This window comes from Colletotrichum paranaense, assembly GCF_030867605.1.
Source record: "Colletotrichum paranaense strain IMI 384185 chromosome Unknown Scaffold_2.1, whole genome shotgun sequence".
NCBI classification, from domain to species: Eukaryota; Fungi; Ascomycota; class Sordariomycetes; order Glomerellales; family Glomerellaceae; genus Colletotrichum; species Colletotrichum paranaense.
Genome location: NW_026848960.1, coordinates 2,459,721 through 2,480,038, shown reverse-complemented (window position 1 = coordinate 2,480,038; position 20,318 = coordinate 2,459,721). Strand labels below are relative to the sequence as shown.

General features: G+C 54.7%; 7 protein-coding genes across 7 annotated transcripts; 4 read left to right on the top strand and 3 right to left on the bottom strand.

Annotated features, from left to right (window-relative positions):
- Nucleotides 1-1,307: 1,307 nt before the first annotated feature.
- Nucleotides 1,308-4,122, top strand: CPAR01_02735 (uncharacterized protein; the record flags this gene model as incomplete). The annotated part of the gene is made up of 3 exons (XM_060487022.1): nt 1,308-1,495; nt 1,734-2,471; nt 2,526-4,122. The coding sequence occupies 3 exons, from the start codon at nt 1,308-1,310 to the stop codon at nt 4,120-4,122; spliced, it is 2,523 nt and encodes an 840-aa protein (XP_060354350.1).
- Nucleotides 4,123-5,546: 1,424 nt separating this feature from the next.
- Nucleotides 5,547-6,599, top strand: CPAR01_02734 (GDSL-like Lipase/Acylhydrolase; the record flags this gene model as incomplete). The annotated part of the gene is made up of 4 exons (XM_060487021.1): nt 5,547-5,760; nt 5,903-5,948; nt 6,010-6,198; nt 6,308-6,599. The coding sequence occupies 4 exons, from the start codon at nt 5,547-5,549 to the stop codon at nt 6,597-6,599; spliced, it is 741 nt and encodes a 246-aa protein (XP_060354349.1).
- A 267-nt stretch (nt 6,600-6,866) lies between these two features.
- CPAR01_02733 (PCI domain-containing protein) lies at nt 6,867-8,192 on the bottom strand (the record flags this gene model as incomplete). Its single annotated transcript, XM_060487020.1, has 2 exons — nt 6,867-6,896; nt 6,963-8,192. The coding sequence occupies 2 exons, from the start codon at nt 8,190-8,192 to the stop codon at nt 6,867-6,869; spliced, it is 1,260 nt and encodes a 419-aa protein (XP_060354348.1).
- A 1,297-nt stretch (nt 8,193-9,489) lies between these two features.
- CPAR01_02732 (Fe-S protein assembly co-chaperone HscB) lies at nt 9,490-10,305 on the bottom strand (the record flags this gene model as incomplete). Its single annotated transcript, XM_060487019.1, has 1 exon — nt 9,490-10,305. One exon carries the CDS (start codon nt 10,303-10,305, stop codon nt 9,490-9,492), a length of 816 nt encoding a protein of 271 aa, XP_060354347.1.
- A 592-nt stretch (nt 10,306-10,897) lies between these two features.
- On the top strand, nt 10,898-12,576 carry CPAR01_02731 (FMN-dependent dehydrogenase; the record flags this gene model as incomplete). The annotated part of the gene is made up of 4 exons (XM_060487018.1): nt 10,898-10,925; nt 10,989-12,284; nt 12,342-12,415; nt 12,487-12,576. The coding sequence occupies 4 exons, from the start codon at nt 10,898-10,900 to the stop codon at nt 12,574-12,576; spliced, it is 1,488 nt and encodes a 495-aa protein (XP_060354346.1).
- Nucleotides 12,577-16,289: 3,713 nt separating this feature from the next.
- On the top strand, nt 16,290-17,507 carry CPAR01_02730 (uncharacterized protein; the record flags this gene model as incomplete). Its single annotated transcript, XM_060487017.1, has 4 exons — nt 16,290-16,447; nt 16,509-16,936; nt 17,005-17,129; nt 17,184-17,507. The coding sequence occupies 4 exons, from the start codon at nt 16,290-16,292 to the stop codon at nt 17,505-17,507; spliced, it is 1,035 nt and encodes a 344-aa protein (XP_060354345.1).
- A 1,612-nt stretch (nt 17,508-19,119) lies between these two features.
- Nucleotides 19,120-20,073, bottom strand: CPAR01_02729 (HCNGP-like protein; the record flags this gene model as incomplete). The annotated part of the gene is made up of 3 exons (XM_060487016.1): nt 19,120-19,844; nt 19,904-19,952; nt 20,014-20,073. 3 exons carry the CDS (start codon nt 20,071-20,073, stop codon nt 19,120-19,122), a joined length of 834 nt encoding a protein of 277 aa, XP_060354344.1.
- Nucleotides 20,074-20,318: the final 245 nt, after the last annotated feature.

The following is a 20,318-nucleotide window of genomic DNA, read 5'->3' as shown; positions in this document are numbered from 1 at the left end:
GAGATGGCGATGGCGCTGGGCTGTGGTTGCTCGTTTTGGTTCATCCCATTTTCCCGTCTCTACATCACCCTGGCCATATTCTTTGGCTGTTTCTTCCTCTTCGGAACTGTTCTGCTTCTGCCCACATGAAGCACATCGATGACGCCTCGGCCCACGGCTCGCGAGTGGGAGTCGCGTCGTTCGACCGACGAAAGTGCTGAATGGGGGCAGCCCCACGCCTCATTTATTATCGATCCCGAGCCTTTCTTTCCAAGTGGATCCGGACCCAACGGAGGCTGCTTTAGGAAGCGTCCTCCAGACGTGGAAATCCGAGATCTTTTCTCTAGTGTCTATAGCTCTTGACACCGCGGGCACGCTTCTGGCAAGACCGGCAGATACGGATAGGCACTCGGCCTACGGCCTACTGCAGGAGATTCCAGCCCGACTGAACAAGCCACTTCCTACGATGCCGTCAAGTTCTTCCGGTTGGTTTGTCCTCAAGATTACGTCCCCACGAGATCCTCCTGCCCAGGCTGGGCGGGGCGGAGACAGAGTTACTTGTCACTTCTGAGATGGGAAATGCATCGACGCACGAAATGGGAGCTCGGATTACTCTGTACCCACGACTTTCCTCTTCCACGTTTTCCCCTGCCATGACCCCTGCATCTCGTCTCCAGCTTCAGTTGAGCGTTGCGGATCCCATGATCGAATGATGGTGCTTTCATCCTTGCGTCGTTATCAAGATTCACCTCCCCTCCCCTTGTTTCGCGGATTCTCAAACGCAGTTTTGGAGGCTTCAGTGTAACTCTTCAGGATGGACGGTTTACGGCTTGCCATCTGCGGGAGCCATCGCAACGGGGCCCGGCAGAACGGAGTGCCTAGAGACCGCCAGGAGCTTGTCCTAATTTCCACCAGGAACAGTGGCGCGCGTCTCTGCCAGTTGCAAAGCAGGGCAGAATTGCGCTGCTACCCGCCAAGCGGCAACGCCACGAGACAAGTTTTGCTTCTCTGCCTCTTTCTGTCCCTCTTCGCGCCGCACGTAGTGTAAGCCCTAGCGCAAGTGCTAAAGTAGGGAGTTCTTGTCATCGCGCCCACGTTGCTGGGTTGCGCGACTCGGCTAGCTCGTCACTGCGTATCTGCACTGCGTTATCCGTAGTCGCCGCCCAACATCGCAGCCTTGGGGGCTCCTAGTCCTAAGTCCTCGGTAGCTCGAGATACGGCTGATGAGTGTTTCCCCTTCGAGGCGGGCCAACAAGGGCCAAGGGTCAAGGGGGTCTTTGAGGAAGGACGACCCCCAAATCGCTCCCTCACCCCCCCTTGACAATGGGATGGGCGACCACTCATCAGACTCCATCTGGATAGGATCATCAGAGCGAGCGCCGGTCCGGGCACAGCCCACGCACCTCTCTGCCCGCGCAAGCCTCTGTCGAATCCAGGGTGCACTTGCAGATTGCCCAGCGGTAGCCTCCTTGGTGTGTGCCGGTGCCGTTCTTTGCGTGTCCTTTTTTGGCTCCAGGTTCTAATTTCCTTCTCTCTTTTTTCCCTTCTCTTTCCTCCAAGTCTTTCGTATTAAACTTGACAGAAACCCCCCGTCACGTCACGTTGGCGCCTTTCGCTCTTTTGTTTCTGGGATTTGCTTGTTTCCCGACTACCTGTTCCATTCTTGGCTTGGAACTTTGCCCGCTGCCGAATTCCGTTCGCTGGATGATCCCTGAAGTACCTTCGTACTAACACAACCTGTCTCTTCTCCATAGCAACCCGAGACCTCTTCAACACAAGAGGCGAGCTTCTGCTGCACCTGCTGCTTCCAATTACATCCTCCATGATGGTAACCGTCTGAGAGTCCCTGGTCGTTTCGCTCCGCGTCCAGCTATCGCCGCCTCCGTTTCCGTCCCGTCGTCTCCGCTCATGACCGCCAGTCACGGACCTGCTCCGGCATACTTCGGCGCTCCAGAATTGTACCACCATAAGGGTGAACAGCAACAGTCTACAATGGCCACGATGGATACAACAGAGCCCGCGCGCTCAAGTCCGCGCATCGCCCGGGTGCCATACGCCTTGCAGACGGCTCCTTTAGATTCGAAGCTCATTTGCGAATCACTACCTACCACGGCTCTCAACAGGCCAAGGAAGCTCTCTCAGGCATCAACCATCACCGTTACGAGTATCAACAGCCCGAGAGAAAGCTTTGAGACACGATCCAGAAGCTCTTCATACGGCAGCCACAGGACAAGCATCGATTCGAGCCCCACTATGTGGAGGCCCGACTACATGTACTCGAGGCCCAGTCAGACGACTGTCTTCAGAAAAAAGGCGAAGCCTGGGGAAATCTTTGCGAAGCTGCCCGGAGAGGTTTTGGAGCTGATTTTGGGCGAGCTCAAAAAGCTGCATCTCGAAAAGCCTACGGAAAGCTGCGCGACATGTTGGATGAGGGATGTCTGCTCGGTTACTCTCACGGCGAGGAAATGGTGCAAGTTTGCGCGAGTGGCATTGTGAGACTCACACCTTCGCCACGACCTCGCTATTTGGCTAACAGCGTTTCTCAGGTATGAAGATATTCAACTCGTAGGAGCCGATTTAGCATCTCAAAAGAAGCGGCATAAAGTCACGTTCGGCTCGCGCATGATGCTCCTTAGACGGACACTGAGAGCGAACTCGTATCTCGCCGGACTCGTTCACACTCTCAAGGTTCCAAGCCCCCCTACCGGGGTCTTACTGGAGGACTATCACGACCAGGTTGCCGCGCTGATCATGGCATGTCCTAATTTTGAGCGCCTCATCGGCCTTCACCCCCATTATAACCACTCGTACAGCAAGCTCTTGCATGCGCTCTCGTCGCGCAAGCGCCTCAAGCACATGGATTGGATCGTCGAGCCCTCGCCCTTTCAGCGACAACACCGATTCAAGTCGAGCTCGGGTAGTAATGTCGCCGCGATGACCCAGGCAACTTACGATGCTTCCGTCACACCCGGTGACCTGCAACCACACCAGAGTGCAGCATTTCTCGATTTCCACGTCGACTGGGCCCACCTCACGACTTTGTCGATTCACTGCCTCCCTGGCGCTACCCTTACTCCGGATAACCTCATCAGCTCAGCACTGATGCACCTAACGTCTCTGCAGCACCTTTACCTATCATGGATGCCGGTAACCGCCTTTAATGACAGCACCCTGCTCTCACTCCCTCCCTTGCGTACACTTTCACTCACCCACGTACCGGGTGTCACCAGTAGCGGCATTTCTGCTTTGGCTACCCTCCCAACGAGCCAGGCGATCCAGAAACTGACTCTACGCCACACGAACCTCGATTCCCTGCCCGCCTTGGCCCGCATCTTTTCCAACTTTACTCACCTCGAGTCTTTTACCCTCGTCCAGACCTTGGCGCCCATGCTCCCGGAGGACACATTCATTTGGCTCATGCCATACCTTGCCTCCTCGTCCCTCCGTAAGCTTCACTGGGACATCACGAGCAACACGACCCACGCCAATGCCGCCGACTCCATCCTCGCCCGCAGCATCGCCGCCGACGGGTTCCCCTCCCTACGCAGTCTCCGCAGCCCCAACGATCCCGAAGGCATCTTTCAAGCCCTCTGCCGGCCGCAGGAGAGGACAGACAGCGCGAGCGATCGGTTCCGCGGTCCCAACGGGCCCGCCCGGAGCTCCTCATTCCCCACCCCCAGCACGACCCACAGCGCCGTCTCGCCGACGAAGCCGTCCCGCTCGCCTACAGCCCCGGCGTCCCCCGTCATGAGCGACGCCCCTCGCGAATGCACCAACCTCCACGTAGCCCGACTCGCGGCGCAGGCTCGTCTCGAAGCCGCGCGTGCAGCGCTGCCGAGGTTCTTCTTGAACGTCATCGATGAGGACGGCACGGTGCTGGAGAAGTATGGACTGGCGGCCTTCATCGGCACGGTAGAGAGCCGCATCACGTATAACCTGCGTCCTGACCCGGGCGCCAAGGACGAGCGCGGCGGACTGGTCGAGCTTGCGGATCTGACAGCTGACAACGGCGAGGAGATCGCCGTTGGGCGAGAAGGCTGCCAGGGACGGTGGAACGCGTCTTCGACCGTCTCAGACAAGAAGGATCGGGAGAGGTGGTGGCACACTGAGAGAGGCCGCTGGCAACAACCGGAGCTCGCGTGAAGTGCGAATCAGCCTCACGATGAGCGTCACATTTTATTTCCTTGAACGTCTTTGATGAAACGGCCAATTTCATGATATCCAAATTGTCGCAAGGGCGCGGGGGAATTGGGTCAAGATGCCTCCAAGATACCAAACGACACAGCAGGGAAAGATACACATTTAACGTATATAATGTTTATAACGGTATTCATAACTAAACGGTTACGATGGGCAAGTGGAAGAAAGAGGAGGATGTACATAGAAATGGAAACTTTCAAGTTTGTAGTGTAATACCACACACAATTCAATATCTACACACGGTCGAAATCCACATTGAACAAGGTCGGTTTATTGAGCTGTCAGTTTTTCCAAAGAAAATGGTTTCTGAGACAAGGCATGAGAAGGACCATGTGTTTTGGCCACTACGGAGCCAAACCCGCTCAGTCCAAAGAGACGCAAAGGCACGTATCGAGACGGTAGTTTCCATTCACTCGGGTACGAAACACACCTCAACGCAGAAGGCGAAGCGTTTTTGCACTGCCCCTTGAGAAAACCCACCGTGTCGCTGTTGCCTGAGCACTCTTGTCTCGATTTACCCTGCCTTACGTGGGGCGAGGTGAGGTCCAGTCGTGGTTGCTGACTGCTCAAAGCTAAGTTTCCTTGGGTTTCGCTGCCTTCCATACGAAAGTCAGCACGCTGGAGTTGAGGACCCAAGCGCCGATTAAAACGTCCAAGGGGAGCCTGCCCGGTTGCAGCAGCCACCAACCCCGCCCCCACCACCAGTTCACACTCTCTGCCCCGTTAAGTAAGGTGTGACTGCCTGCCTATCTCCCCCTACAATCGGTAAGCTGCCTGCCCGCCCATCCGCCGCCCGTCCACCCCACATGACCTCTGTCCAACTTCATGCCATTCCGTCAGCCTGCTTGACCTTAGACGACAATTTAATGCCTGTACATCATTTGGATAACACTCTACACGAACCAGCCATTCATCTCAGTACTGAGCGAATCAATATCTGCGCGAACACTTGCCTTTTTTTAAACGTATCAACTATCTTCTCGGGCGACGCTTGATCTTTGCTCTGCGACTTCGACGGTTGAACACACACCCCCTGCTTCTCGGTGACCGCTTCCCGGGGGCTTGTGGTTCTACGCTCAACATCTCGCCTCACTCTCCCGGTGTTTAGCGAGCTTCACTCTGGTCGAAATATCAATATCCGGATCTTAAGTGAACTGAGGTCAATATATCAGGACCTGGAGGCCGAGAAAGAAATTGGAAAAAGGCCGACGGCAGTTAACAAGTCTACCGTGAACGGCGGGGCGAACTTGCGCAGGTACCTAGGCAGAATCCGACCAAACCGACACAGCAACCGACAATACGATAAACCTCAGTAGACGAGGACCACCAAGACTTGTGAGAAAGACAAGGGAGCCGGAGATTCCAAAATGTCAAAAGACAAGACCCTCCGCATCTTTTGCTTCGGCGACTCGCTGACGGCCGGATACTCGTCCTACGGGGCCGTCTACCACCCCTACTCCATCGCCCTCACAAAGCTGCTCGCAGTGTACCTGTCCGACACGCAAATCGTGGCGACGGACAACGGCATGCCCGGGGATGTCGTTTCGCAGGGAGCCTTTGCGCAGCGTTTTGACAGCGAGAGTTCGTACTTTTGCCTTTCCATTATCATTCAGTGTTATTACGTCGCTGCAATGTTCTATCACGACTTCCTCACCCCTCCTCTCATTTCATCTCATCTGCCCGGCTTGCGGGAGATGAAATACTTGCTAATTTCATGTTCTAGTGAGCCAAGCACAATACGACTGGGTAATCATACTGGGAGGCACAAAGTACGTTCAACATACACGTAGATTTCCCTGAAAGCCGCCTCATACTAACGAGATGCACCAGCGACCTTGCATTTAACGTGCCGCCAGATAGGATATTTGACTCACTCCGGGGAGTATACGACTCCGCCATTGCCAATGGTAGCAAGGTTCTTGCCTTGACAGTCCCCGAATGTGCAACCAAGAGTGAAAAGCTGGATGCCCGCCGGCGACAGCTCAACAACGCTATCCTCACCCATCAATCACCAAATTAGTATGTCTTGCCCTTTACACGTATTCTCTCTCGTTGCGTTTTCCCCATCGTGTCTTTCCGTGTATAGGAGAGAATCACACAGCAAACAAACTAATTACCAAACACCCAGCCATGCCTTCGACCTTAATCCGAGGATCCCATTCCACGCCCTCACCGATCGGGAGTGCAAAAGATACTGGGACGACGGCCTTCACCTGACACCAGCGGGCTACGACTGGATGGGCACGCACATTGCCGAAGCCCTCCGCGACGTTATAGAGCTGGAGCGGAATCCTCAGTCCAAGAGAGCGCGTAGGGCGCGGCGCAACGCCGAGGAGCAAATCTCCTTTGACGAGGAGGACGGCGATCCACACTCGCTCAGCGAGGGTTATGTGGTCGTGCGGATGAGAGACTTGAACTAGATACCTTTTTTTACTTTCAATGCGAATATTGCCTCCAAACCCATGGTTCATTCGCCGTCTTCTCTTATTCAGTCTAGCTCCTGTCTACTACGTAAGTCGGGCTACGTGACTGTTCCATGCTGACGTGCTTCTTCTCTTCATTTGTGATATGCAGTGCGGTCTCTGTTGATCGCATGAATCCCTAAAACGCCAGTGTTTAACCCCCTTTTTTACAACGCCGGTAATGTGTGTGAGTGTGTGTAAAGTTCAATTTCATAGTAATCCATCTCAAATGACCAAGTTGGCTTCCACGAATTCCTATGGAACTGTTAGTAAATGGTTCATCGAAGATTTGCAAAACCGCAAGGTAGGGAATAAACTCACGGGAAACTGTTTTTGCAGAGCATTGGTCACGTTCTCAACCTCCTCGGCTACGCTCTGCACATTCGCATCCCACCTCCGCATCTCCTTGCCAACGACGACCTCGGCGCGCCCGCTGCCCTTCTTCCCAGACGCCTCGCCGCCCTCGAACCAAATCACCTCGTCGAGCTGGTCGATCCGGCCGAGCAATCGGCCCTGCTCAATCATGCGCGCCGTCGTCTCCTCGGCCTTTTCGGCGTCCAGGCCGAGCAGGGAGCCGAGCGCCTCGAAGCCAATGTTGCGGTACAACCTCGACGCGCCGAGCAGGTTGTGCTCGACGACGGCCTTTGCCAGTACGGTGGATCCGTCGGCCGTGGTGGCGAGCTGGTGCGGCTGCAGGCCCTGAGCGAACTTGTCCACTTCCTCCGGGGCGAGCAGGCGGTCGAAGAACATCTTCTCCAGCATGCCGTGCTCGTCAAGTCCCGCAGAGCGCTCGTCCTTGTATAGCCGACCGAGGGCGCGGCTCCGCATGGGACCGGCGGGGGCGAGGATGGCGCACTTGACGGCCATGCCGAGGGTGTGCAGGCGCTCCTCCTCTGCGATGGCGGGGCTGACGCTGATCTCGTGGTAGCGGCCGCTGGCGCCGAGGAAGTCGCGCTGCGAGTCGAGGATGCGGGCCATGGAGAGCTTGAAGTGGAGGTCGAGGTCGCGGTCCTGGACGGTGTGCATGATGTTCTTGAGCTTGTTGACGTACGTCTCGGCGGCGGTGGTGTCGTCGACCTCGAGGTAGTTACGGGCGATGCGGACCCAGACGCGGGCTTTATCGTCGTTTGTGACTTTGCGCTGGGAGCCGTCGAGGGGGATCTCGGCGAGGACGTTGGCGGCGTCGAGGAAGTCTTCGGCGCTCTCGTGGGCCTCGGCGACGAGCTCGCGGACGGCGGCGGCCTGGTCGAGGAAGGAGGAGGGCTGGGTGGCGAGCTGGGCGAGGGTGTGGTTGCCGACGGCGATCCAGAGGTCGTCGTTTTGGAGGCCGCGGAGGGCGGCGACGAAGGAGGCGAGCAGGGTGCGGGTGGAGACGATGCCGAGGGAGGCGGCGAAGATCGCGTCAAGGACGGCGTTGAGGTCGGGCGCGGCTGTCGGAGGGGACGAGAGGGTCTTGATGTCGGCGATGATGGACTCGTAGGCCGGGGCCTTGTCCCCGGGTACCGAATCGGCTTGGGCGAGCCGCTGGGCGACCTTTTGCGAGGGCGCCATGGTTTCGATGTGTGCTGATGTGTGTATGTCGAGCTGTGCGTGATCTGTTGGTGTGAAATATGATCTTGGGAGTGATGCGGTGGGAGGCGGGTGGGTATCTGAGCTTGTGCTTCTCAACGTTGGTTGTTGATCGTGAAGCCGTGGAGCTGTAGGAGCTGAGGTGAGCTCTTGGATGGTTGTCATTGATAGAGTTAGGCAGGCATGGTGGGGTAAGAGCTTTGAGGGGCCGTTGGAGGGGTGCCCCGGTGCAGGGGCCCACGGGCCAAAGTTCCGGAGCACTCGATTCGATATGCTTCAAAGGGCACCATAACTTCTCCATGCCATTCATACCTATCGTGCGATGTGGAGATAGATGAGATGGGAGTCAAATAACGAAGACGATTGGTCTGAAACAGCACAAATTGAGGCTATCATGACACTCATGACTGCCCGCGAAGTACGATTTGGAGACTCCTGCAATCTGCCTAATGTGCTGTAGATGAGGCATTCACTAAGTTGATTTCCTGTGCCTTGGCCTTGCAAAGAATCCTACTTGCAATGGTTCATAGCTAGTTCATATATATAGGGAATTAGTTAGAGACAGTGTAATGGGCAACATGAGTCAAAAGGCAGTTGAGTATTCCTCTTTGACCATTTGCGATACAGGGAACTTGACCGGCCAGCACATTTCACACATTACGAACACAAGAAAGTCGTTCATTGAACGCAAAGCACGTATATATATCCTTTGCCCATATTTCAACGCAGTAAACAGTCTTTTCACACCGAGCCTGCTGCAATTGTTCAGTGCAGCGGCGTTCTCTCCGGAAACACCTGTAATGTACGACACCACAAACTCTACCAATGAAAATTGCCCCAATAAGCAGATAAACTACAGCCTCTGAATTCGGTGAACCATCGGAAACTAGGAGATTTGGTTTCATGAAGTTAACGTGCTATTTTAGATACCTTGACTTTGGAGGCGGAACATCTTTTCGCAGGTCGGAGTTTTTGGGTAGTCGGGAATTTTTGCCAAACGTGACTTAATACCTTTTCCGTCGATTTTGTCCAGTCAAATTCGCGAACAGGGATGGGTGGGGGTTGAGCAGAGTTATGCAATCATTAAAATTTATGAACACCCAGGTATTGTACAATATCGGCCCATCATCGGCTGATGATGACGAGCGAGCCCTTCTCATCACAGATGTACGCTTTTTTTTCTCTCTCTCCTCTTCGTTATTTTCTCTTCCTTCCTATTTTATATAGAAGTGTCCACCATTTTATTGAATTTGTCTGAGAAAAACCATTGCTTCTGCAGCTAGTGCTGCAGAACAATCGGCTTCCCGGCTTCCCAATTATTCAGGCTTTCCTGGATATTAACCCAGTACCGGAGATTCACCGCCTCCCTCTTGGCCGTCTCGATATCGTCGTGCCGGAACGCCGTCTCGAGCACCTCCTCGCTCGCGCGTATCCTCCCATCATTAGCCTCCCTCTGGCCCTCGAGCTCGCTCTCGGCCGTCGCCTCCTCAATCTCCTCACGTGCCTCGAGCACCACCATCAGCAGCTCCGGATCCTCGACCTTGAGCGTCTCGTCGTTGGCCACGTCGACGCCGCGGAGCGAGAGGAGGTACTGCGCGCGCAGGAGCGGGTTCGACAGCGTCTTGTACGCCTCGTTGATGCGCGCCGACGTCGCCTCCGCGCGCGTCTTCAGCTCCGCCGGGTGCATGTCCGGGTGGGCCTTGGCCTGCAGCCGGAGAAACTCGCGGCGGAGGGCGCGCTGGTCGATGGGAAAGTGGCCCTTGGGCGGCGGGCCGTCGGGGAGGGTGATGGGGAAGAAGTCGTAGTGCGTCTTGGGGATGGTGCTGTCGGGCGTGCTTGAGGCGGCGGCGGTTGGTTCGCTGTCTGGTGTCGCCGTCGCCGGCCGTGTCAGCGGGACGCTCCCGGACATCCACCGCTTCTGGCTGGGAATCGCGGATGAGACTTCAGAAGCCCATCGTGCATGTGTTGTGAGTAACGAACTGCTGGCCATGGCCATGGCTACTGCGCCGGATGGCCGGGCCACTATCGCTTGTCGCCGGCATTTCGCGCATAGGCGAGATACGTCTCGTACGCCGGTCTGGATTGATGTGCGCATATTGATTGTGAACGTATCGCAATTGAGCTTTGATTTTGGTGTCTACAACTCGAGATCGTAGCTCAAGTAGCTGGTTCTATGCGATCGTGAGAGTCGTCACTGAAGTGTTGCTCGACGAAATTTACGTATTGCTTTCTGGGGGGCGGATTTGGATGACGTCCCCGTAAAATCATTGCCGCGCCAAAGCGAAGCGAAGCGTCTAGCGCCGAGAGCCGCCCCGACATCTAAGTCCGAAGTCGGGGCATATTCGGGGTTTCTTTTGCGCGCTCGCGGTGTTCTCTCCACTGGGGTGAGCCCCGCTTGCAAAGCCCAGTGCTCTCCCGGTCCACTGCTCCAGCAACTCCAAAGCCTCTCCACAGAACGCTTGACCAAAAAGTGCCCTGTGATTCGACGACTGGGTGGCTCCTCTACTGCCCCCAACCCCAGATCAAGCCCCCCACGGGCCTGGTCTCCGACGCCAGACGTACGGGGTAATTCCCGCCGAATGGTTGGCGACTTATTACGATGATGTTCCCGCTCTGTCAGTTGCTGAGATTCTTCTTCATGTTTCCCTTAGGCTGTACTACTAGTAGAGCTCCGAATTGCTAACAAAATGTCCAAGATATTCACTGCTGAAGAAGGTCCGTCTGCCGTGCTTCCCTTGCTGCGATGCTTTCGAGTCAATGCTGATACAATTCTCACAGTGGCCAAGCACAACACATCCGACAGTTGTTGGGTGGTGCTCTACGGCAAAGTGTACGATGTGACCGAATTCCTCCCTTCACACCCCGGCGGCTCCAAGATCATCGTCAAGCTTTCCGGCAAAGATGCGACAGAAGAGTACGACCCTATACACCCGCCGGGTATCCTCGAGGAGAACCTCAAGCCCGAAAACTGTCTAGGCACCGTAGACCCCGAGTCGCTAGCGCTGCTACAACCTCAAGCCGCGAAGGCGGAATCCGAAAAACCCAAGGAGGGCCCGCCCAGGCTCGAGACGCTGCTCAACCTCGACGAGATTGAGGAGGCTGCCACAAAGATTATCCCCAAGAAGGCGTGGGCATACTACTTCTCAGCCTCTGACGACCTTTGGACCAAGAGCAACAACGGTCATGTGTACAGGCAGATCCTGCTGCGGCCTCGCGTCTTTGTCGACTGTACGAAAGTTGACACCTCCACAACTCTGCTCGGCAACCACGTAGGACTTCCGTTGTTCGTGGCGCCGGCTGCCATGGCAAGACTCGCCCACCCCGACGGTGAGCGAGGCATTGCGAGGGCAGCGGCCAAGTTCAATGCGATGCAATGCGTTTCGAATAACGCGTCCATGACCCCGGAGCAGATCATTGAGGGTTCCCCTGAAGGCCAAGTCTTTGGATGGCAGCTTTACGTGCAGAATGACAGGGCCAAGAGTGAGGCCATGCTGAAGCGCATCAACGCTATGAAGGACCGCTACAAGTACATCACCTTGACGTTAGATGCACCGTGGCCTGGCAAGCGTGAGCTCGACGAGAAGCAGCAATTCGAGGGATCTTTCGAAGTCGAGTCCGAGTCAAACTCGAAGACCGAAGAGGCGAAGCGGCCAGGCGGTGGAGGTGTCGGACAGCAGCTGTTCTTCGGCACAGCAGCAGACCTAGAGTGGAAGACAACGTTGCCGTGGCTGGCCCAGCACACCGACCTGCCCATCGTGCTGAAGGGATTGCAGACGCACGAGGATGCTTACCTGGCGGCTCAGTACGCGCCGCAGGTGAAGGCCATTATTCTCTCCAATCACGGCGGTCGTGCTCTCGATACGGCACCTCCCGCCGTTCACACGCTTCTGGAGATCCGCAAGTACTGCCCCGAGGTCTTTGACAAGATCGAGGTCTGGGTCGACGGCGGCATCAAGCGTGGTACCGATATTGTCAAGGCTCTGTGCCTGGGCGCCAAGGCTGTAGGCATTGGTCGCGCTGCTCTGTTTGGTCTTGGAGCCGGAGGCCAAGCGGGTGTCGAGCGGACATACGAAAGTAAGTCTTGATGTGGGAGCCGTGTCATTGTGAACGAATCGCTAACCTTTCGCCTAGTCCTGAAAGCCGAGATGGAGACATGCATGAGGCTGCTTGGAGCAAAGAGCATCAGCGACCTAGGACCTAAATTTGTAAGCGGCAACACCAAAATGGCCAAGATTCAAGACTGTTGTGAGACGTCGGATGCTAACGAGTGCCGCAGATCAACACCCGCGCAGTGGAGAGAGATATCTACGACGGCGAGTCTGGCATCGAGAATAGAGTTAGCCTGTGGGTGAAGTCGAAGCTCTGAGGTAGTGTGGAAGTTCCCCACGACAGGGAAACAGCCGAAGCAAGCTGATCTGACGTTGTGTTTGTAAAACGGTAAAAATTGTTGGGCTAACGTGGGGTAAATGGCATCATTTGGTCACGAAGCCGAGCGTTTGCATGAAGTCCTTACTACGAAGGGTGGGATATGCCTCATGCTCGTAGCAGGATATGCCTGGATCTCTTAGGGCGTTGGGATGAGATGCTGACGGGATAGGAGCGGTCAAGGTAGCTATCGCGGAATGTATATCCGACATCAGTTACGCCACAGCATTACGGTTCTACAGTCTTGCTCAGTTTGAGTCGTCTTTGTAGAGTCATACATCTTCAGTATAGTATAGAAGCAAGCTGAGGGTTCTGAATTTCTTACGAATTTTAGGCTCCGGATGTCAGCCCGTGTCATCATTGTCATCCTGTCACTGGCTGGTCTGAGATGTCCTGAAACGAAACCCTTGGAAGACTGTAATGGAACCCCCTTCCATTTTTGGGGGGGGATTTCTCGATCCGACGAAGTTTCTCTCATTCGTCATCCCGAGTCCCGAGAGGCAGAATCCCAGTTGAGAGTATACCGTGGTGGTGGGTAGGCAGTGATGTGCCGCAGCTTTCTCGGTCAGAAACGTCAGGCGGAGCGGAGCGACTCGAGACGACTTACGTCGACATCGTGTCTGATAGGCCAGGGACCGTGGTGAAGAAAAGACGGCGGCCCGGTGTAGGGTGGTTGGGGAGGTAGCGCGATGTGCGTGGTAGTGTGTCTCGTCGCGTGAGGACTTTTTATTACACTATAAACCATAAACTTTGAAGCTTCCATTTCCCCGCTAAGGCCGGTCACGGTGTAACAGGGATTGTTGTCTCTCACCTCTCTTCCTTAGCTGCCGGTGACAAGTCTGTGTGTTTGTGGAAAAAATAGTCTTGGTCGGATCGGGGGATCCAGCCACAATCACGATGGGCAAAGTTTCCTCCATGACGAGCCATTGGGGTCCCCGCGGGGTATCAATGAGGTGATGGGCAGAAAGGCAATTGTCTTTCCTTTCCATGCATTTCGGCGCCTAGAGTACAAAGGTACGGCCGCATGGGATGTTGTCGTCTCTGTTCGTCATGACCCTGGTGTCCTGATGATGCACGGAGTACTAGCAGGCTGGCATAAGCTTCTTGCCCAAAAATGAGCTTGGCTGACTCAATCGGCCGAATGTTACGTTGGGGAAAGGCAAAACAACTCAAGAAACGGTACTGCTGATCCGTACAGATAGGTAGGTACTTTAGGCCGATATGACGGGTTGATTGTTCAACTGTCGAGAAGAAGTGAGATAAGGTAAGGGTTGTGTTCAATTGCAGCTCTTCATGAGGCCATTTGTAATGACAGCAGAGAGTATTTAACACAGAAGCAACGTGGACATCCAACCTAATGTTGAGCTTCCTTCGGGTCCGCGAGGTCCGTACCTGTTGATAGTGACTTGCAAGGTGGTGGTGTATGATTCCGGTGGATAAAAAGTCGTTTAGGAAGGACGCCCCACAGTGGCTCCCAACCTAGGTACCTAAGCTCTGAACTTCTGAAGTGCCCGACTCCACCAATTTGTGTACTCCGTAAGGAAGGCGGGGGCTCTCCAGGTTCCCCCTCAGTAACGGGCGCTTTCTGAGTGGCTCCCCAGGTAGCTAAGATTCTACTAGTGTAAGTCCCCGTCCCCGCTCCTACCCGAAAAATGCCCAGACTCTGGGGGATGCTGGGGGAGAAATGAGTGGGACATTGGCAGGGCGAATGGAGGCGCGCGGGCAAGGCGAGAGCGGGACGTCGACCTCTTCTTGCCTTTCCTAAGGTAGGTAGTGGGAACATTGGGCACCTAAGGCAAACACGGCTGCACGACAAGGTAGCTCACGAGGGCACAAGGGAAAGAGGGCGAGGCAAAGGTCCTTCCGTATCTCCAAATGTCAATCATTGGCCTTCTGCGTCAAATCTCCGAGCCAATTCATTCTGGCACGTCTGGCTCGACCAATCCTGGCCCATCATCTGCCCATTTTGGCCGTTTACAGCTGCAGCTCCTTTCCGCGCCGCACTGCCTCTGGTTCCTTTCTTTCTCCCTCTCTCTCTCTCTCTCTTTTCTCAGCTCCCCCGTGAAAATTCTGACACTTCGTGACCATGTGATTGTCGCCTTCGTCGCGCTACCAATTCTGTCGTTTTCGTGCAAGATGGGGCCAAGACTCGGTGAGATTTCCATCAAAGTCAACCTGACAAACCGTACAATTTGAGAACCTCCATTGGCCCTTCGTATCACACAGTACGATACGGATACCCCCAAGAGGTTCACCAGTGGCACAAAACGAGAGAAGGAACGCCATCAGCCTCAAGGTCATGATACTTTGATTGGGTAGCCGGGGATACCCTCTCCAACGCTAGAAGCCCGCCGGAGTGCCTCCTAGTGGGCGGCGTCCGCACTCTTGAATCCTTGGAGTTGACAACGTCCACTGGTTTACTCGCCTCCAACTTGACGGTTGTCTCATCGAGAGCACCACGGCATAGAGGACCGCTGCGTTCTTGGCTAGGTATTCACCATTTCATTCGAGGCTATCAAATCTCAGCCAGTCCATCGTCAATTGCCTCCCAACATGATCTGGCTTTGCTCGCAACGGCTGGACCGTGTCTACGGCTCACTTCGTATCCGTCGCCCCTTCACTTGTACACTACAGGGTAAATCTCATCAACACCCCTGCAGCATGGGCGGGCAAGCCACGCAGGTCGGTATATTGCGCCGTGGTAACGCAGAAGGGGGACCTGTGTAAACACCCAGTCACACACAACCACCCAACATCACTTTCATATGCTCAATTTTGTTCACGAGATGCCGAGGGACCGCACTCTGGTGGCCCAGCGGGATTGTAACTCTGGTGTTAGCGGGCAAGGGGTCCCCCTACCTCTTCCTCGACACACAATGCGGGGCATCCGCTTAGGTAGGAAGATGGTGTCGACCTTGTAGCTCGGCATGCCACCCAATCTGGCAACGCTGCCCCGGTCTGCCCTTGTAATTCGACCTCCCCTCCATCGCAGATTCGGGCGTCAAAGATTTGACCTGGCATATTCTTCTGTGTTGGTCTGTGGACAGCCTGCCACGCCTGCCATCTGACTGGCCGATCCGTTCTCTCTCGTTACGCACTCTAGCCATGTATCCGTTCGATAGGCACTTTCGGCCCATACACACCCACGCTTAACGGACCACATGCTGCGACCTTGCTTGCACTTACACACGATGCCTGCTCCACGCCTCAGGTACCGCAGGTCCGCAGCACATCCCAACCTACACTACCCTGCCTACCCTACCGAGTCGAGCTGGGTTAGTCGATGGGTCTGTAAGGAAGGGGAAGGGTTACATACCTGATGTGGACATGGAGATCTCGAGCTATCGCTGCCGTGTGATGCATAGGGTGCCTACTATTCCCTGGCATCCCCAGCTTTTACCCCAGAAAGCATCTCTCTCGATCTCTGTACTTAAACACCCTCGGTCCCACTCGATTACTTAGTTTTCTGACATACCAGACAAAAACTGTTGAGCTGTCATCGACTTCGAGGTTTGACAGACAGCTTCCTCCTATCGTTCACTCGAATACGTACACACGCACACTCCAACATACATCGGGAACTCACGGAAGTGAAGGATAACCCTACAGCTTTATCGCACGATATAACGCGCATAACGAAGCAGTTCGGACAACATGAGTAAACACGATATCTCTCACTCCGAGAATGCTGTCGGTGGTGGTGCTGCATACGGCGGTGGCAAGAGGAAGACATGTATGAGACATTGTGCAAGGTTCTGGTGGCTCTATTTGATCGGTAGCGTCGCAGGAATCCTTCTCGTCGTTCTTCTCATGTAAGTGTCAACATCCTCCCCAAGGCGGTCCAAATCCCAAGTGTTCTAACGCGAAACTTAGCATCTTTGTTGCCGTACCAAAGATTGCACAAAAGAAGCTCGATGATGCCGAGCTCACAGTTGATAGCATCATCGTCTCCCAGACAACACCCACTTCATACAACATGGCTATCAACTCGACGCTGAGATCAGACGGCTCAGTCAAGGCCACGATCGAGGGTTTCGACGGCAAAATGTTCCTGACGGACCTTCCAGGAGAAGTTGCCTTCGTGAACCTCACGTTCCCCGAGACCAAATCAGTTAAGCTACAGACCGTCAACATTAGCCAGCCCATCGAAATCAACGACATGCCCGCCTTCACCACCTTCAATACCTGGCTTCAAAACAATGAGTCTGTCAGAGTTACGGTCAAGGGCGACACTCATATCAAGGTCAATGGCATTGCCAGGCGTTACGGGGTTACTTTCAAGAACACAATGACTTTGAAGGGTAAGTTCCGCCGCCACTGCACTAATCTCCAGGTTGCGTCCATGATACACGTTGCTAACGAAACCTAGGTCTGAACGGCTTCAAGGGCCTTAATGTTACGGATAACACCATCTCTCTCACACCGGACGCTCAGGGTGACAACTTCAAGGGTCACGTCTCGATCCCCAACCCTTCTGTTCTCACATTGGAAATTGTACGTTTATGCAACTTCTCTCACAAAAACCAATACTAACATCAAGGTTCTCAGGGCAACGCCTCGTTTGTCAACCTTTTGGACGGCCAGGACATTGGTACCGTCTACCTCGACAATCTCCTACTCCACCCAGGCATCAACAACGTCACCATGCGTGCCAATATTTCTCAAGCCCCCGTCCTTGCCGCCATGCAGAAAAAGCCCGCCTGCGAGAACGGTATCATTCCCTTCAGCCTCCGCGGCAAGAACGTTACCAGCAATGGCCAGAGGCTGTCCTACTTTTCCGATGCTCTCTCCTCTGGCGAGGTTGTTACGGATATCAACATTGGCGAATCGTTGAAGAGGTCTCTGAACATCACGTTCACCTGCACTAGCTAGATTCTCAAGCGACTTTGTTAAGTCTGCCACGGACTGAACGAAAAGGGGGCACACTATTTGCGCGTTGAGAAACGAGTGTGGGTGGCAAGGTTGACAGTTCTGCACGAATATGAAAGTATTAATGAATTTTATTATGTTGCTTGGAAAGCTTTTGCGACTCGGGGGCAGCGTTGAGAGCGATGGATCGGACACCTTTGCGGTGGTGATAATCTAGCGACCCTAGATACCTATGACGGCGTACAGCCGTAACATAGCTGGAATATGATACCTTGTTACCTGACTCTACTGCCCGGGCTGATCACAGCGCGACTTAAAGTAAGATCACATACGATGTCACGATAACCTTCAACTGACAATGTCGCAAACTTGCACTCTGTTTTTAAGATTCGACGTCATTCCCTCTCGTCCCTACGACTTCCAGCCTCAACTCTGACGGAATAGAAAAAGTGACGCATCTACCACACACAACCTGTCGTCCCAAGTGAAGAGAAATCCCATCCATACCCCTTTTTCCTTCTCTCTCGGTCCGTGTCCCAGAACTCGACCATCTGACGACAAATGACGGTTTTCAGAGCACACCCTCTTTGAGCGCACGAGCGCACAACGTTTCCGCCAGGGCAGTCGTCATCCCGAAGTAGGGGCATCAATCGCGAAGATTTAAGAGGGCTTTTGGGGCTATGTGATATTTCCTCTAAATCTCTTGCTACCTCTTGCGGTGTGATACCCCGCCTCAAGTTGCTGTCGGGCGCGGGGAAGCCGCATCAGAGATCCGATAACCGTCGTCAATCCCACGTGCTGAAGATCCGCAACCAACGTTGACGCGCGCCTCGGCTCCCAAGGCCAGAGAAGGAGAAACGAGGCTACACAATCAACCCCCCAGCACCTGAGACGCCGTTACGAAACTCTGTCTCCATTCTAGACCCCACTGTGCGGCAATGCGGACCATGTAACCCCCCTCGAGTTATAATGATATTCTTTTTCCACGGCACTAGTGTACATTGTATGCGTATGTGTGTTTGTTTGCGGCTAGGCATGCCAGCACATTCTTATTCCCCTCATTGCCATTGATTGAATAAAGTGATGCCGAGGAGATCGACGGCGAGCGTCAGAGAGACACCGAGGTCTGCGGCTGCCAATCGAGAAGGAGATTTCGGGCGACTAGAGGATGGGTTGCAATTAGAGGATCAAGGATGGAATAACACAGAAATAGTTCGCTTGGCGATGGCAGAGATGTGGAGGATTAGCCCTCAATCAATGACACAAGACGTCTGATAGCTGCATCGATATCCTGGAAATTCCCCGAGCAGGTCAACCTTGAGCGGGAAATGAAAAGAGCAGGACGCTTTGGACCCATCTGCGCGATGTCTGACAAGTTCCCGTAGAGTAGCCCCTGTCACAGAAGTGTGAGGAAGAAGGATCGATGTTGGTGACTGATGGTTACCCCAGCAGTCAGCTTGCCGAGTTGCTGAATCCCTCAAACGCCTGTCAAGCAAGATAACCGTAGTAAATGAACAGCTGAAGCCGAAGCTGAGGCAGCTGACAGACGTCAGTGACCAAGCAGCCCGGATGCCTTGCCAAACGGAATCACCAACCAGGCCCAGCTTGCTGCTCTTCACAGCGCACCCGCCTTCCTCTTTCCTCCACGCGAGACGAGACCCCCTTGCTCAATCCCAGCCGCAGGCGAAGCAGCAGACTCGGCACCTGCTGCGGCAGCCGGCACGAACTCGACGGGCCCGCCTCCCTTCCTCGCCCCCGCGCCGCGCACTTTATCCTGGCTCTGTCGCAGCGCCGTCCTGCCCGCCCACTCCGGCAAGAGATCCTCCGACGTCGGGTCCCAGCCGAGCGCGGGCGGTAGCGTGGTGGCATAGCCCGCGCGGCCGTCGAGGTCGACGAAGGACATGAGCTTGTCCGTCAGGCTCGGGTTGCGGAGGGCGGCGGACTGGGCGAGTTTGGCATTGAAGTGTACGCCCTTCTTCTTGAGGTCGAGAAACTGGGTGAATTTGGCGCTGAGGGCGGGGGGTGGGGAGCCCGGCGGTGAAGGGGGTATGTCGAAGTTGGGCACGGGGGGCAGGGTGAGATCGCGGAGGAGGGCGCGGGAGGCGGTGTATGGCGAGGCCGGGGGTTGGGACGGATCTTCTCCTGAGGGGAGATTTGGTAGTTGAGTGTCCATTGGGGGGAGGGAGGGGCCCAGTGGGACGGAGTGTTGTTGGACTGGGCCTATTGTTATGGCTTCTGTGGATGGTTGAGGCTCTATTGGTGGTTGTGGTGCGGCGGCGGCGGTAGGAGGAGGAGGAGCAGCAGCAGCAGCAGGTGATGTTGATGGTGGCTTGTCATTATCTGAGAGGCTCATTAGTACGAGGTTGTGAGAAGGCCTGAACTAGTTGGCGAGGTATTACTTGAGCCTGTGTTATTCTTGGGAGATGTGGATTTATCGGCAATCTCAGTCTAGACATTGTGTAAGTGACAGGCTTTCTGAGTGAGAAGAGGAGCATCTTTGTGAGCGCACCTTTACATCTTCGACCTCATCGTCTTCGTCACTGCTGGCGTACGCCACCAGACCACCCATTGTATCGACTCGGGGATCTTTATGTCAAAGAAGGTCTAAGACAGATGTCCTTTTAGGTTAGATTGGCGTAGGTTGAGAAGTGAATGAGTTCGATGGAGGGACAAGATAATTGGGGACAGGTGAGAAGCTCGGTGTGCTTCAACGCCCCACGCGACAGGCGACAAAATCCGGGGAATGCACGCGCCTTAAGGTGGTGAGGTATCACCTAAGGCAGCCTTCTAATTGCTAAAATCACCTGTAATATT